We start from the raw sequence: 18,002 nt of genomic DNA on the forward strand, positions 1-18,002 counted from the left end.
GTTGCTTGTCTCTGAAGTTTCGATTTTTGAAAAAGCAATAACACAGGACTCATAGTCTACAGTTGAAAATCGGCCCTGCCAGCAGCAACAGTCACCATTGCCATTATCATTACTTAACCGGCTACTCGACCTTCACAGCAATAAACTTGTTATACTATTAAAGTAGCTGAATAACTTCCATTAGATCAGTAAACGACACTTTGTAACAAGGTAAACATAACTAAATTCTCTCTCCATATATGCTTCCTCATCAATAAGCTTAAGTTCTCATCCAATAGAAATAAACAACTTAAATACAGGTAATACTAATTTCTGATAAGAAATATTGGCAGAGTCACGTTGACTAACATGCTGCCCAGACCAGACCAGACACGTCGCGTGCGCGAGCGTCGCAAAATAAATTTAGAAATCCATGTTATTCAATTATTGCACCCACACTGCTAGCGCGTGCCAACGGGCGTCTGCGACGCCAAGGGCTAAAATAGAAGTCGTTCCTATTTCTGGCGCAGATCGCGCTGAAAGTCATCTCCTCATTGGTTTATAGAAGCAGGTACCCACTCGCCATCTCCTCATTGGTTATACCCACGTGGGTGATTGAAAGACGAACTTTGTTGCCGGTTGTCTGGTAATAGAATGAAAGTTTAGATGGATCACCATATGAGTTTTGGGTTCCGTGTTACGGTGACCACTGTGTGAAAACCTCTACAAATTATGCTGTCCAAAATTATTATACGTTTTCTATCATCTTAATGAAGCTCCAGTGAGGTGCACAAGGGTCAAATGTTGCATTACTATTCATGTCCATCCAGTATCCAGGGACTATTATAGGGGATGAATAAAAAAATCATTTGAAGGATTTTGTGCACTTGGAATCTGAAATGTCATGAAAAATACAATTGAGAAGGCAACTGTCTGGCTTGTTTTCTCTTTGGTTTCAATACTTGATTTCTCATAAAACCATCCACAGCTTTTTTTTTATTGCATAAGAACATACTTTATTATCTGCTTTGTGAAGAAGCTCTGTATGATAATGTTCTGTTACACCAATGATACAAAATCTCTAAAGCTTAAACGAGAAACAGTCTACCCACAAACGTAAATAGGCCGCAACAGATCACATCAACTTTTATTGGTTGCGTACACAGTTTAGTGGAGATGTCATAACGGGTGCAGCAAAATACTTGTGTTACTAGCGTGCAGTAAAATGTCAAATAAGTACATACATAATAAATATTCAAAAACTAGAAAAAAATAAATCAAGTATGTCAGAACAAATCCAATTAACAGCCCAAATAGCACTGTATCAGTAATCCAAATACAATTTTTGCTAATATATACACCAACAAAATATAGTAAGAAGGAAATGTACAGAAGTAGATATATTACAGTGAGCTATATCAAGAATCTGACATTTAAATAAACAGTGTAACAAAAATGCAATATACAGTAGTAGATTGATTACAATGAGCTATGTGAAGAATTCAGTATATGAATACACAGTGTGAAAAACTGTATAAAAGAAATGGGAAGTGTCCATTGTTTAATGCCTCTACATGGGACAGCAGCAGTGGCTGAGTATGGGCGTGTGTGTGAATGTATATGTGAGTACAGGAGTCGGATTGGGTATGTGTGTGTGTGTGTGGGGGGGGGGGGGGGGGGGGGTGCTTGTGTGTGCGTATGTGTGTGTGTGAGCTTGTGTGGGTGTTTTGTGAGTTTATATTTGTCTCTTACTATAGGTGATGGTTGTTTAACAGTCGAATGGCCTGGAGATAGGAGCTGTTTTTCAGTCTGTCTTTCATCAACAGACACAAACAAGTTACACATTACACATTGCACAAATTCTAGACAAAAGTTCAGGAAAGAAAATTCTGGTTCCACCAGAAATATTTCATAAAGGTCAGAGATCAAGCTGCATGTATTGCCTCCATACTGACACCCTAACACATAGCAAGAGAGTAAAAGGCGTTGTTGCAGGAAAGGGATAATCTAGTGCTGTCAGAGTAGTAGGTAGGGGTAAAATTATAGTGGCTTAAACATGACTGTGTGGGTCAGTCATTGGTGCTTCTGGAGGACAGAATTGCCATGGCAGGGATGATAGCACAGCATTACCACAGTTCAGTGTTCAGCCATGCACTCTCCCCCAGAGAGGCCATTTATTTTATTGAGCTATCACTGTACTGTAATCCACTTTTTGAAAGACAATTTTCAAGGTTCAAATTCTTCATTTAAGTCTGCGATGGACTGTCATAATGGGACATTTAAAGGGTCAATTTTGTTTACCACAACATAGTGTGCTTCCCTCTTGGAGTTCTAAGGCTATTTCGTGACAGTACGCTTTGTTTTTTTCTCTTTGTGGGAGTACTATAAAAGGGAAACCACAGAGGATCTTTTAAATCTTATTTAAACTTTGTGTGTGTGAGGAGGTTGGTCGTTTAGAAATCAAATAAATAACAATAGTTAATAGTTCGTGTTAAATTGTGGGGGGAAATGAAGTTGTATATTTTAAAAGGATTTACATGTTCAGGTTACCAGTAGCCTATGTAAAATACAATTAAAATAATAGAATATCATAGAACACAGGTACAGCATCAAATCCTCTCATCAGTAAAATAATAACTTGTACACGTGTACAGAGAAGTGTTCTATTTTTTCCATCGATTGGTGATGCGCAATCGTTTGTGGTTAAAGTGTAGCACACGCTGGAAGGGTATGCTAAAAAAATCGATGGAGAGCGCGATGGTAAAAGAAAGGGATTTCTTCCGCATGCGGCGGAAATACGTAAGCAAACAGGAAGTTCTTGGTGCGTATTTTCCGCGGGCCTTTGACGACAACAGAGATGCAACAGTGTACAGAAATGGCGGGTAAGTAATAGCTACATCAATTACGTTATATAAATGATTTAAATAGACACAACCTGTCTTATGGTTTGTATTACAAGTTGTATGACAGCTGTGCTTACCTTTTTTTTGAGTTTTCGAGGGCGTGGTATGTTGCTGTCACAGGCAATCCAGATGGCAAACAAACAAACAAGCTAGCTAGGTAGCTAACTGTTAGCCATAGCCAGAGGCTCTGGCCCTAGCTAGCCAGCTTGCTGAGTCAGTGATGATGGTGTGGCTATTCACAAGCTAGCCAGATCCTGAATGTAGAACTGCATCGCATGTAGAATAATATCTTTGACTGCATCTTAGCAATAGCTTGTAACTAACTGGTGTGCAAATTACGCTAGCAAGCGACTGACTGTGTTGTGCAATGCTTCACCATGGTGTGTTTATTGTCGCTTCAATAGCTCAATGTTCAATGCAGGTCGATTAACTAGCTAGCTATGCAGCGCCAGTGGCTGGCTGGCTAGCTATCTAGCTTCCTTTGTAAACAAGAATAGGGCTGCTATCTATTGTCTTGCTTTACTGCTAACTAGCAAACTTACCACTTGGTGTTCAAATCAGAATGGAGAATGATGTAAATGTAGAAGCTAGAAATGGTTTGTTTTGATCCATAGGGATGAACCCAATGGAGAAGAAGTTGGCAGAATATAAGTGTGACACCAACGAAGCAATCAGCTTAAAACTAGGTTTGTTTCATTCATCTACTTATTTAGCTTTGTGTAATCTTATACTTTTGGTTTAGGATGTTGAGAGAAAGTAGCTACTTTTGCTGGAATTTGTAGTTTGGTAGAATACACTTTGAGTGTTTCATATTCATAATGCAATATTTTATGTTGACTGACTATTGACAGCACCCTCTAACTCAAAGAATTAACAACAACTATTTATCTCAGTCCGTTTTGCAGATGATTTGGAGGATGAAAGCACGACATTCCATCCAGAGTACAGCCACCAGCTTTATGGTGATGAGTGAGTATCAAACCTGATTCAACCCTGAGGTTTGTGTGAATGTCAAACCTGAGGTCTGTGTGAATGTCATCTGCATGTGATTTCTACATCTGTGTTCTGGTTGCATGACTAACCGTTAATAACAGTATTGTGTGAATGCTAACTCATTTATTCACTTTTTTTCTCAGTGAGGTGGCTTTTGGATACAAAGGCCTTCAGATTCAGCTGTACTACAGTGCTGGAAACCTGAGCACCCTCTTCAAAGTGAAATACTCAGCCAGAGTCACAGAAAAGTTTGATTGTGTGGAGGTAAGAGTTGTTTGAAATGATGCCCTTTGTTACTTATGCCAAGTGCGGTAACACTGACTCCGTTTACCTAAAAAAGAGCTGTCCTGTCAAACTATAGGCATTCAGAGATGGGGCCCCAGCCATTGATTTGAGTTGGTCTGTGATAGGCTGCAGGAAATGGAATATGTCCTGCTTGGGTGTGTTTCCCATAAGTGTGTGTTTTATCAGGAGGGAGATCACTGAAGAACTTGGTGCATGGAATGAACTCCAACTACAGTTCGGAACCTCTGCCAAAGTCTTCTTGGTCATCAGCTATTCTTTATAAAGTAATGGCCAATAACGCTTCACTGGCTTTACACACAGCATTGATGTAATTGCTGCAGTAACATTGCATTAACACATTGTAATTTAGTCATTGTATAGACTTGGCTGATTTTCATTATTACACAATATCAAGAAGACAATGATAACTTATACAATTACAGCATTTCTATATTTCTAGGGGGAACGTTTTTTTAAATTGATTTAACCAGGCAAGTCAGTTAAGGACAAACTGTCACTTAACCCGGATGACCCTGGGCCAATTGTTGTGCCACCCTATGGTACTCCGGACGGTTGTGATACAGCTCGGGATCGAACCAGGGTCTGTAGTGACGCCTCTAGCACTGTGATGCAGTGCCTTAGACTGCTGCGCCACTCGGGAGCCTGTTAGGATAAACTAAATGTTGCGTTCCACTAAAATTGTCAGAATGGGAAGCAATTGCTGAATTGAATGTGAAATGCATTGACACTAGTAACATTCTATATAAGAAAAGCAGCGGCAATATCCTTTTTTAGACACCGATCAGTTATCAGTGCAAATGTTTTTCCTTATCTACTTTTTTTCCATAGTAGTTTTCTTATTTCAGTATTTCCAAAACGGTCTATACTGTTCCAAATACTAAATAGTAGAGGTCGACCGATTAATCAGAATGGCCGAGTTCAAGTTTTCATAACAATCGGAAATCTGTATTTTTGGGCGCCGATTTTGCAGATATAATTTTTTTAAATTATAATTTTATATATATACCTTTATTTAACTAGGCAAGTCAGTTAAGAACACATTCTTATTTTCAATGACTGCCTATGAACGGTGGGTTAACTGCCTTGTTCAGGGGCAGAACGACAGCGTTTCACCTTGTCCGCTCAGGGGATCCAATCTTGCAACCTTACAGTTAACTAGTCCCAACGCTCTAACCACCTGCCTCTCATTGCACTCCACGAGGAGCCTGCCTGTTACACGAATGCAGTAGAAGCCAAGGTAAGTTGCTAGTTAGCATTAAACTTATCTTATAAAAAACAATCAATCAATCATAATCACTAGTTATAACTACACTTGGTTGATGATATTACTAGTTTATCTAGCGTGTCCTGCGTTGCATATAATCAATGCAACGCTGGGGGGTGATTTAACAAAAGCGCATTTGCGAAAAAAGCACAATCATTGGACGACTGTACCCAACCATAAACACCAATGCCTTTCTTAAAATCAATACACAGAAGTATATATTTTTAAACCTGCATATTTAGCTAAAAGAAATCCAGGTTAGCAGGCAATATTAACCAGTTGAAATTGTGTCATTTCTCTTGCGTTCATTGCACGTAGAATCCGGAAACTATAATTTCGAAAACAAAACATTTATTATTTCAGTGAAATATGGAACCGATCTTTATTTTATCTAACGGGTTGCATCCCTAAGTCTAAATATTCTTGTTACATTGCAAATCTTCAATGTTATGTAATAATTACGTAAAAGTCTGGCAAATTAGTTCGCAATGAGCCAGGCTGCCCAAACTGTTGCATATACCCTGACTCTGCGTGCAATGAACGCAAGAGAAATGACACAATTTCACCTGGTTAATATTGCCTGCTAACCTGGATTTCTTTTAGTTAAATATGCAGGTTTAAAAATATATACTTCTGTGTATTTCTGTGTGTTATTATGTTATAATTAAGTCTATGATTTGATAGAGCAGTCTGACTGAGCGATGGTAGGCACCAGCAGGCTCGTAAGCATTCATTCAAACAGCACTTTCGTGCGTTTTGCCAGCAGCTCTTCGCAAGCACAGCGCTGTTTATGACTTCAAGCCTATCAGCTTAATGACTGGTGTAACCGATGTGAAATGGCTAGCTAGTTAGCTGGGTGTGCGCTAATAGCGTTTCAAACGTCACTCGCTCTTGGAGTTGGAGTAGTTATTCCCCTTGCTCTGCAAGGGCCACGGCTTTTGTGGAGCGATAGTTAACGCTACTTCGAGTGTGGCTGTTGTCGATGTGTTCCTGCTTCGAGCCCAGGTAGGGGCGAGGAGAGGGACGGAAGCTATACTGTTACACTGTCAATACTATAGTGCCTATAAGAACATCCAATCGTCAAAGGTATATGAAATACAAATGGTATAGAGGGAAATAGTCCTATAAATACTATATTAACTACAACTTAAAACCTCTTACCTTGGAATATTGATGTCTCATGTTAAAAGGAACCACCAACTTTCATATGTTCTCATGTTCTGAGCAAGGAACTCAAACGTTAGCTTTTTTACATGCCACATATTGCACTTTTACTTCTCTAACACTTTGTTTTTGCATTATTTAAACCATATTGAACATGTTTCATTATTTATTTGAGGCTAAATTGATTTTTATTGATGTATAAGTTAAGTTAAGTTCAAATAAGTGTTAATTCAGTATTGTTGTAATTGTCATTATTACAAATAAATAAAAATCAGCCGATTTTAATCAGTATCGGCTTTTTTTGGTCCTCCGATAATCGGTATCGGCGTTGAACAATCATATTCGGTCGACCTCTACTAAATAGTACTCGGAAGAAAAAGCATGGCTGAATAATTTCTGATGATAAAGCCAGCGTTGACCCACGAGTGTCCACCTCGTTAAGGGTTTAGTGCAGCTGGTGTGAGGTAGAGTTAGGGAGCAGTAGAGTTCAGGCTGCATCTGAAGTGCTTGTCTGTGAGTGCGTGCTCACTGTGGCTGGGTGTAGTGCAGCTGGTGGGAGTTGGAGAGGATGGGCGCTGTGGGACAGTGTTCAGCATGCAGCTGCTACTCCAATGGAAGACTTGTCAGTGATCACCTTAACCCTAAACCAGCCAAATGCTATAATGATGGACTACACAGTCAAACAATTTTTGTTCTCAGTCATTGTTTCATACTGGGCATCAATAGTGAAAATCTGGAGAGAGAAATAAATCAGTTGGTGTCTGTTAGCCTAGGTGTAAAGTGTATAACACGTAAAAATGTCTTGTCATGATTTTTATTGCCATATGTAGATTGTTTGAGGCTGACGCCATTGGCAATGATTATTTTGAGGGGAAAAGAATACAACAAAAGGTCATTTGCTAGATCTACAACTTTTCTCAAAGCTCCTCTCTAAGCAGAAAGGGGGAAAAAAACTTAAGTTAGTTAGCAAAATAGTTCCTCTCTGGGCCCCGAGTGTGATCTAATTTAATGTATTTCCTGTTTAGCGACATGTATAAGGGTGTCGCTGAAGTCCAATAATTGTAAAAAAAAATATATATATATATACACACACACACACACACACACACACACACACACACACACAGTGGGGCAAAAAAGTATTTAGTCAGCCACCAATTGTGCGAGTTCTCCCACTTAAAAAAATTAGAGGCCTGTAATTTTCATCATAGGTACACTTCAACTATGACAGACAAAATGAGAAAAAAAAATCCCGAAAATCACATTGTAGGATTTTTAATGAATTTATTTGCAAATTATGGTGGAAAATAAGTATTTGGTCAATAACAAAAGTTTATCTCAATACTTTGTTATACCCTTTGTTGGCAATGACAGAGGTCAAACGTTTTCTGTAAGTCTTCACAAGGTTTTCACACACTGTTGCTGGTATTTTGGCCCATTCCTCCATGCAGATCTCCTCTAGAGCAGGGATGTTTTGGGGCTGTTGCTGGGCAACACGGACTTTCAACTCCCTCCAAAGATTTTCTATGGGGTTTAGATCTGGAGACTAGCTAGGCCACTCCAGGACCTTGAAATGCTTCTTACGAAGCCACTCCTTCATTGCCCGGGTGGTGTTTGGGATCATTGTCATGCTGAAAGACCCAGCCACGTTTCATCTTCAATGCCCTTGCTGATGGAAGGAGGTTTTCACTCAAAATCTCACGATACATGGCCCCATTCATTCTTTCCTTTACACGTATCAGTCGTCCTGGTCCCTTTGCAGAAAAACAGCCCCAAAGCATGATGTTTCCACCCCCATGCTTCACAGTAGGTATGGTGTTCTTTGGATGCAACTCAGCATTCTTTGTCCTCCAAACACGACAAGTTGAGTTTTTACCAAAAAGTTATATTTTGGTTTTATCTGACCATATGACATTCTCCCAATCTTCTTCTGGATCATCCAAATGCTCTCTAGCAAACTTCAGACGGGCCTGGACATGTACTGGCTTAAGCAGGGGGACACGTCTGGCACTGCAGGATTTGAGTCCCTGGCAGCGTAGTGTGTTACTGATGGTAGGCTTTGTTACTTTGGTCCCAGCTCTCTGCAGGTCATTCACTAGGTCCCCCCGTGTGGTTCTGGGATTTTTGCTCACCGTTCTTGTGATCATTTTGACCCCACGGGGTGAGATCTTGCGTGGAGCCCCAGATCGAGGGAGATTATCAGTGGTCTTGTATGTCTTCCATTTCCTAATAATTGCTCCCACAGTTGATTTCTTCAAACCAAGCTGCTTACCTATTGCAGATTCAGTCTTCCCAGCTTGGTGCAGGTCTACAATTTTGTTTCTAGTGTCCTTTGACAACTCTTTTGTCTTGGCCATAGTGGAGTTTGGAGTGTGACTGAGGTTGTGGACAGGTGTCTTTTATACTGACAAGTTCAAACAGGTGCCATTAATACAGGTAACGAGTGGACAGAGGAGCCTCTTAAAGAAGAAGTTACAGGTCTGTGAGAGCCAGAAATATTGCTTGTTTGTAGGTGACCAAATACTTATTTCCCACTTAATATGCAAATAAATTCATTAAAAATCCTACAATGTGATTTTCTGGATTTCTTTTTCTCATTTTGTCTGTCATCGTTGAAGTGTACCTATGATGAAAATTACAGGCCTCTCTCATCTTTTTAAGTGGGAGAACTTGCACAATTAGTGGCTGACTAAATACTTTTTTGCCCCACTGTATTATAGAACACTAAATCAGATCACATTATCAGCCTTTTTACCTCCAACATGTTGACTACTCTAAATAAGATGTGTACACATGGTAAATTATATCCCGACGATAAAAGGCTTTCAGATTAAACTAAATATTCTAAAGGTACATTGTTACGTCATCTATACCAAACTATGGCTTCTTTTATGCAGGATTGTGCAATTTAATATCTAGTATATAGGAGAGAGCCTTGGACAATATGACTTGTTTGTCCATGGTCAGCTCCTTGTTCTTCAGAAATGCAGTTGAACAATTACAATGGTGAAGTGGCATTCAGCTGCAGGTGCATTACTTCCAGTTGGATATTAGCTGATGTCTGAAAGGAGAGGAATTAGCACTGTGTTCTATTTGCCTTTTGTAGTGCATTTTTTTTTAGGTCTTCTTAATTTCCCTTTCAATGGCGAGCAGCACGGGTCTCTCTACAGAAGTAATACCCATCACGTATGTAAATGGTGTGAAAGGGCTGCTTAGCAAGTTAATACAAGGTGTTCTTGTGTCAATCCTTGTGGAAATGGATACAATGCAAACATCACAGCTGAACCAAGCACACATTCTAGTGAGTAAAAAGTCCAGGGGGAGGGGCCCTTTGTCTGCCAGGCTCTTTGAAACGTGGGGGCAAATTCATTTGATTGAGTTCGCCAGGGTTAGAGGAAAGGCCTCTATTATGGATGCCCAAGGCTTTTTTTTTAAGTTGAGATCAATTCATTACATTTTATTGCCCAGTGAGAAGCAGAAATACTTTATTGTGGGGACTTCATAAAATATTCATGGTTTAACATAAGTAGTAAATTTATTCAATTAAGTGCTCTTTCACCAAGGGGTGTGGGGGGGGTCCTTGTCTGCTCAGCCGACAGTCTTAATTGCCTAATGGTTCTCCTTTTTGTGGCACAAAATATGTATTCTTCCACTTTAATTCCTTGTGTTCTCTGTCAATCACGGCTGGAGTATAGCCTAATTACAGAACAATAGGACCTTGTTTTTTTTAGTTCTTGTTAGTGATTACATATGGAAGAGGAAAATGGAAAAATGTCCACACACTTCCTGGTTATTGTCTAGTCTATAGTATAGTTGGTCAAAATAAAAACATGTAATAAAGACCTTGGCCATTTTTTGTTATCGATATGATGACACTATATCAAAGAACAAACACATTGTACTCTGGGGAAATGACTGTTAGAAAGACCTATGCTAAATGTTGAAGAAATGGGGTTATTTCAAATGTATGTTGGAAGGTGATAAGATTGTAAATGACCTCCCTAGCAAAAACGTATCTTGTTGGTAATCACACTTTTCAACAGAAACAGAGCAATGCATATAAAATACCAGGCTGCTTTTTCGTGTACAAGATGCTGTGAGTTTGTGTTCTACTAAACCCTCTTTCTTTCCTTCCTGCAGCCTGATGATGTTGAAGGGAAGATCCGGGAGATCATCCCCGCTGGGTTCAGCTGCAACACGGACGACTTCACCTCATTGTTGGAGAAGGAGACCAACTTCAAACCCTTCGGCACCCTGCTTCACACATACAACGTCCACAATGTGGAGGAGGGAGAAGACTTTACCTACCAGATTCACAAGGTTCACATGCTAGTCCTTGCTCTTACAATATACAAAAACCATTAGGTTGTTGTACAGGGCAACAGATATTAGTGCTTTCCATGTCTACTGTATGACTTGCAGATTATTTCAGTGTAAGAGGGTGATCTGCTTATTTATCATGACTTTGATTGTCCTTGCACCTTCTCCATGTGTTGTGTTCCCTAGGTGGACTTGTCGTGCCCGGGATTCCGAGAGTACCACAAGCGCCTGCAAACCTTCCTCATGTGGTTCATTGAGACGGCCAGCTTCATCGACGTGGACGACGATCGTTGGGACTTCTTTCTCGTGTGAGTCTCCGCCCTCCTTAGCCAATGTCACTCTCCCCCGAACCCTTCGTTGTCTCGTTGAGAAACAATGGGCTCCTTTTTGAGGTGCTCACCACCAATTTATCCAACCAGTTTGATTTATATTTTCCCTGGCCATTTGAGAATTCTTGATCTGGCAAGAGTCGCCTTTGTGTTCAAACCTCTTTGGTAAAAAAATAAATACATTTAATGTAAAATGTTTTGGGGCAAGAGCTGAATTGAACACGGTTGTCTTTTGAAACACTGAATGACATCTAAAACAGTAAAAAGAGCCCCTGCCAGTTTTCTTTAGCCAACCAACTATTAAGAGTGACAATGGGCAAATGGACTGAAATGATGTGGAGGGCCTCGATTTCCCCCGTCTAGCCCCATCTCCTCTTCTAAATTGCAGTCCTCCAATTAAGTGCATAATGTATTCCGGTTGCAGCAGGTGTATAGATCGGGACGGTCTGGCTGCTCCAGCATGTGGACACTGAAAAAGAGCACCCGGAGAATGGAGAGGAGAAAATGGCCGCGGCCTGGGAGTGTGCCTGGAATTGACCCGCTTGTCTTTGTGTTTTATCTGCAGATTTGAGAAGTACAATAAGGATGGGGAGACGCTCTTCGCAACTGTTGGCTACATGACAGTTTATAATTACTATGTGTATCCAGACAAAACCCGACCACGTGTGAGGTAATTGCTAGGGGTGCACGTGCCTTCCCATTCTTTTGTACCAAAAACCAGAGGAAAATTATACATTTCGGTCTCGCTTGTCCTACAAAAAATCCCAAATTACTGGCTTATGTATCCAACCAAATGATCAGTGTCTTGGGGGGGGGGGGGCTTTTGGCTGTAAATAAGCATTTGGATTGATGGACATGATAACAATTTGTTACGTTTCTTATAATCAAGTGAAAAATTGCTCCCTCAATTTTCGCTTAATTAGTACATCATTCTGTCAAGTGTTTTCTTTTCTTTTTTCCATTCAGTCTTTAACATTGGTCATGTTTCAATTTTAATCACGCTTACAAGGATTCCCCGTGTGTATGAAGTGAAAGAGGGTTAGGTTTGCCAGGTCTGTGAAGCTGTTCTTTCATGTCTTTGTGTATGTTGACCTGGTGTCCTTCTGAACAGCCAAATGCTGATCCTGCCGCCGTTCCAAGGAGAGGGTCATGGAGCCCAGCTGCTGGAGGCAGTGCACATGTTCTACTGCAATCTGCACAAAGTACAGGACATTACAGGTGTGTGTGTTAACCTAATTGTGTTACTTACATGATCTTATGTTTCAATTTGGGGAGGAGGCTATGTGCTAGAGTTTCACACATACAATTACATGAATGTATTTGCATAGTATAAAATACAAAGCAGTTGCACACCAATATGCTGAACAAAAATATAAACTCCACAATTTCAAAGATTTGAGTTATATTAGGCCCTAATCTATGGATTTCATATGACTGGGAATTGATATGCACCTGGTCAAATATACCCCCCCCCCCCCCTCAAAAAAAAGGGCCTCACAATGGGCCTCAGGATCTCGTCACGGTATTTCTGTGCATTCAAATTGCAATCTATAAAATGCAAATGTGTTTGTTGTCTGACGCTTATGCCATAAACCCACCGTCACCATGGGGCACTCTGTTCACAACGTTGACATCAGCACACCGCTGGCCCACACAACGCCATACATGTGGTCTGCGGTTGTGAGGGTGGTTGAACGTACTGCCAAATTCTCTAAAACAACATTGGAAGTGGCTTATGGTAGAGAAAGGAACATTCAATTATATGGCAACACCTCTGGTGGACATTCCTGCAGTCAGCATGCCAATTGCACGCTCCCTCAACTTGAGACATCTGTGGCATTGTGTTGTGTGACACAATTGCATTTTTTTGTGGCCTTGTGTAATGATCATGCTGTTTAATCAACTTCTTGATATGCCACACCTGTCAGGTGGATGGATTATCTTGGCAAATGAGAAATGCTCACTAACAGGCATGTAAACACATTTGTACACAATTTGAGAGAAATAAGCTTTTTAAGTATATGGTGAATTTCTGGGATCTTTTATTTCAGCTCATGAAACATGGGACCAACACTTTACATGTTGTGTTTTTGTTCAGTGTAGTTGCTTTGCATAGGCAAATGAAATTAATAACAGAAGCACCTCAGCTCCCCTGTCCAGAGGAGCACCCTGATTTTTCTTGTCTATTTTTCCCTCCTATTTTGAATGGGGACATGGAGGGACAACTCCTGCTAGAAGGAGGTCTTGTTCCATGTGGCTTTAAATCCGTTCCATGTTGCTCTGCACTGAATTCTTTCAACAACAAAAAACAGTGGAAGCTGGATATATGTAAATTTGAGCAGGTTTAGCAGTACTGGGCTTGTTACATGCAGCCACAATCATAGTCTGACAATGGTGTAATTATTTGACTGTGTCAGGAGTCAGTGGGACTTGAATATAACCCCTTATTAAAAACTGTAGCCTTAGATGTGTTGGTGCGGTAATGTGAACCGTTTAAAAATGTATATATTGAATATACCTAACATTTGAAGTAATTTTATGTGATATACACTGAACTGAAATATTAATGCAATGTGTGTGTTTAGTGTTAAATGGAATCCCAAGCTTGTTTAATTATCGTCTTGTTCTCTTCAGCTGAAGACCCCTCAGAGAACTATGTGAAGCTGAGAGACTACGTTCTGGTCAAGCTTTGCCAAACACTGCCATCATTCTCCACAGACAAGCTTCCCTTGGGCTTCAGTGACGACATGTCCACAGAGGCCAGGGAGAAATTTAAGATCAACAAGGTCAACAGCAACTTCATCCACAGAGCCCAGAGGAGGATATGTTTGATTACTGCACTTTCTGAGGATAATAAGGCTTTTTTTTTTTACTTTCACAAAACCATTAATGGACAAATTCAGTCATTAACCCATGGCTCTCCAGTCCTAGAGGGGAACATGTACCATTCCATTTAAACCAGTGGGCACTCACTTCAAAAGTGGCCCCTGCTTGACTTCTCTTACTGCACTTTGTCCCAATTTATATTATTAGTTTCTTGTGTCCCTATTGTATGTAGATGATTATCACAGCTTTCTACCCATGATGTGGAAAGACCAAATGCTTGTTTCTAACTGCCTCAGCTCTTGTGTGAAGCTCCAGGCACTGTTGTTGTACCAGGAAGTCCTTAATATCTCTACTAAGGAATGGTTCAGTCTTTTCTAGATGAGGAGGAGACTGACTACGGTTTCTTTTTAAAGGCAGTAATAGCTCTGTCCTGTTTTTGCGCCTACAGAAACACGCACGACGAGTGTACGAAATCCTGCGTCTGAGGGTGACGGACATGAGCGATGAGACGAAAGCAAGGGATTACCGTCTGGAGGTCAAAAAGAGGCTATTTGCCCCTACCAAGGTTCGTTTTTATAAGAGAGGGCCGCAGCTTCTCCAGTGAAATGCATTCCCTCCAGCAGTGTCCGCCTTGTGCTTTTAGTTTCTAGTCCAATGGAGTTAGCATTACACTGTACAGACAACCTGCTAACGGCTGTGTAATTCCCTGTGGGCTTCATCAGTGGTTAATGGCTGTTAGTCACACTATTTAACCAGGATCAATCAAGTTGATTTGATAATTGATTATACAGCGCTTCTCCAAGTGCTTAGTGTTTGACAACTTATGACTTTACATAAATGGTTTCAGAAAGGGCGGAGAACGGGGCCAAGAATATGACGTGCACTTTATCCGCTTAGAGCTACTTCGGCTGTGTTTAGACAGGCACCCCAATTCTGATTTTTGTTTTGAATTAATTGGTCTTATAACCAATCAGATCGGCTTTGTAAAAGATCTGATGTGAAATGTTCTAATGTGATTGGTCAAAACACTAATTAGTGGGAAAAGATCAGAATTGGACTGCCTGTCAAAATGTAGTCTTGTTACTTATGTTGCGTGACTTTATCCAGAATCAGGAGAACGATTATTCCCCAGTTGCAGGAAAATGTCTGGAGTACCAAAAGCTTATTATAGGATATACAATGGAGCACGGCAGGCGTCCATGGTAGTGTTACCCCAGGATTCAGTTCCATTCAGGGCAGTTTCATTATACAGGATTTGCATGTCATTGGGGGGGGGGGGGGGGGAGTAGGTTGCTGACATCACACATTCAAGCAGTTAGAGAAGCTGCTTGCCAAATGGCACACGTTTCATATCAGCACTGTTACTGTGCTTTTGAAATCTGATTTTAAACAAACTGCAACTCATTTTGTATTGACAGGCTAATATTGATGTACATATTATGCATGTTCCATGACCTGTAGTTGTTGAGTGTCTTATTGAAACCCAGCATAGCAACCGTTAGAGGATTGCTGTCAGCAGTGTAACCGCACATTTTGGGCAAAAGGCCAACGAGGAAGAAAATGTGGCGGGAAAAGGAAGTAGAAATTCCTTTGTAGACTGTGGAGTGGAGAGATCTGGTGGCCAGATGCAGCAGGCAGTTCCTGTGGAGGTTTGGTTTGTAGCGAGCCCATCTCTCATTGAATGTGTGGAGGGTTACACGTTTCTGCTCACCTCTGCTTCTCTTATCCCCCATTCCCCAGAGAGAGAGGGTGTGTGCCCGCCCGTGTGTGAACACATGCTTCTTTTTAGCATTGTCCCCAAAATACACAAGTGAGGAATCTTGGTCCATGTCCAGAATCTGTCAGCACTCATGCAGACTCAATTACAGAATCATTTTCCTCCCTCCCCTCTGACTATTTGGCTTTAAGACTCTGTCAGGTCTGCAAAATGAGGACCCACAGGAGGAATAATACTCAATATAAACTTGCTCTTGTCTGTTAAATGTGCATTATGTAAGATTAGCTGCTGCTAACTGCATCAAACTTCTAAAATACACCCCTCTTAACAGATGCATTTGCATAATACCATATAGCATTTAATAGCCTCAAAAAATAAAAAAAAACATGGTTAACACAAGCTAATTATACAAAGGCTTGGGGGGGGGGGGGGGCAATGGATTTCAAACACACGCTGTGCATTAACTAGTGGATTGTTTTGTTGTTGTGTGTGTGTGTACTTAGAAGAACCAGCGGGAGATGACCAAGATGATGAAGTGTCTGCGACCAGAGGAGCTGGCGTCCCACATCAGTCAGATGGACACGGCGCTTCAGCAGGAGGAGCTGGAGAAGAGCTACCAGGAACTACTGGCCGAGTACAGGAGAGTCATCGAGAGGCTAGCACAGGCCTGATCCAGGGGGCCTAATGTCAGCCCTGCCTACCCACTGTAACACAACCCCCCAACACCCTGGCCCCTTCTCCTACCCTTCCTCCTTTCCACTGGTGGTCCTAGATGTACAGTAGAGGTGGAGCTGTGCGGTGCAGCTGGTTGGCTGCCTGGGGAAGGCCCACTCTGTGTCCCATGTGTGTAATCACGCTGTGTGAGCTTTAGTGATTTGGCAATCATTCACAGGTGATAGGAACACCATCCGTACGGTCTGGCTGGGCAGAACATGCCTCCTTTTCATATAGAGAATAAGGGAGAAAGGTTTTTTTTTTTTTTTTCAATATCTGTCTAGCTTTTTCCTGAAGACATGTTGGTTTTGAAGCACTTCATACTGAAATAAATGTTTTTTTTGTACATTGATCAAACTGATTTGTCCTCTTTATTGACTCTATTCTAAAGTGTAATTTCAGATTCACATGTTTTATAGTTGTTGGGGTAATGTATTACATGCAATAATTATTGCTCTGTGATCAGTTTCCCGGTAGCTACTATTGTACTGTTAAAATAATTAATGTTGAGAAAAATGTGTAAACTACAGTATTCTATTTAATGCCTTCCTACTGTTAACTGCATCCTGATTGTACCAGAAATTGTACTTTTAAGCACAGTGGATTTCAACTGGACTGAATATGCATTTATACAATATCAGTTACTCTATTTAGTCTAATCAATTTACAGATGTAATTTTGTTCAGGCACCCTCTTGTGGCTAATGCAACTTCTGATTGCCCTTTATGCTGAGTGTTGGTCTAATGAGCGTTATGGTTTTCAATTTAAAACCTCTTTGCCTCTGCATTACCCACTTGTCCAAAGCGCTATGATGAATAGCCAGCCATCTATGCATACTTTCACACATTGTTGCTGAATCAAGGTCTCCAGGTTCATTTTCCTTTTTTTCCTCCACTTCAGTTGTAGGAAGTAAAACCTCGTAATACTTGACCAGCTCGGATTTAAATTGATCCACTCGTGGCCACCAGGGGTGTCATTTCACTATTGGAGACCAGAGCATGTATTTTCCTGTAATGTGACTAGTGTGTACAAAATATTAAGAACACCTTCCTAGAATGGACTCTACAAGGTGTCAAATGTTCCACAGGGATACTGGCACATGTTGACTCCAATGCGTCCCATAGTTGTCAAGTTGGCTTGATGTTCTTTAGGTGGTGGATCATTCTTGATACACACGGGGAAACTATAGTGTGTGAAACCCAGCAACGTTGCAGTTCTTAACACAAACCGATGCGCTTGGCACCTACTACCATACCCTGTTCAAAGGAACTTCAATCTTTTTTCTTGCCCATTCACCCTCTGAATGGCACACATACTAACCATGTCTCAAGGCTAAAAGGTCCTCCTTTAACCTATCACCTCTCTTTCATCTATACTGATTAAAGTGGATTTAACAGGTGACAATAAGGGATCGTAGCTTTCACCTGGTCAGTGTCATGGAAAGAGGTGTTTGTAATGTTTTTTTATAATTCGTGTATAGCTACAGT

The 18,002-nt window shown here is 40.8% G+C and overlaps 1 protein-coding gene across 1 annotated transcript; it reads left to right on the forward strand.

Moving 5' to 3' along the window:
* The first annotated feature begins 2,794 nt into the window (after window positions 1–2,794).
* Window positions 2,795–16,872, forward strand: LOC139398128 (histone acetyltransferase 1). The gene is made up of 11 exons (XM_071144300.1): window positions 2,795–2,861; window positions 3,497–3,568; window positions 3,776–3,851; window positions 4,019–4,139; window positions 10,750–10,929; window positions 11,116–11,237; window positions 11,824–11,928; window positions 12,370–12,476; window positions 13,893–14,044; window positions 14,533–14,649; window positions 16,305–16,872. Exons 1-11 carry the CDS (start codon window positions 2,837–2,839, stop codon window positions 16,470–16,472), a joined length of 1,245 nt encoding a protein of 414 aa, XP_071000401.1. The 5' UTR covers window positions 2,795–2,836; the 3' UTR covers window positions 16,473–16,872.
* The last annotated feature ends 1,130 nt before the right edge of the window (window positions 16,873–18,002 follow it).

The sequence above is a fragment of the Oncorhynchus clarkii genome, chromosome 3 (assembly GCF_045791955.1).
Source record: "Oncorhynchus clarkii lewisi isolate Uvic-CL-2024 chromosome 3, UVic_Ocla_1.0, whole genome shotgun sequence".
NCBI lineage: Eukaryota > Metazoa > Chordata > Actinopteri > Salmoniformes > Salmonidae > Oncorhynchus > Oncorhynchus clarkii.

What these genes read in the sequence shown, in the direction of transcription:
- LOC139398128 (XM_071144300.1), top strand. Translation starts at nt 2,837, where the DNA reads ATGCAACAGTGTACAGAAATGGCGG. An exon ending in CGTTGGGACTTCTTTCTCGT is followed by an intron (nt 11,238 to 11,823) that starts GTGAGTCTCCGC and finishes TTTTATCTGCAG; the next exon opens with ATTTGAGAAGTACAATAAGG. An exon ending in GGCTATTTGCCCCTACCAAG is followed by an intron (nt 14,650 to 16,304) that starts GTTCGTTTTTAT and finishes GTGTGTACTTAG; the next exon opens with AAGAACCAGCGGGAGATGAC.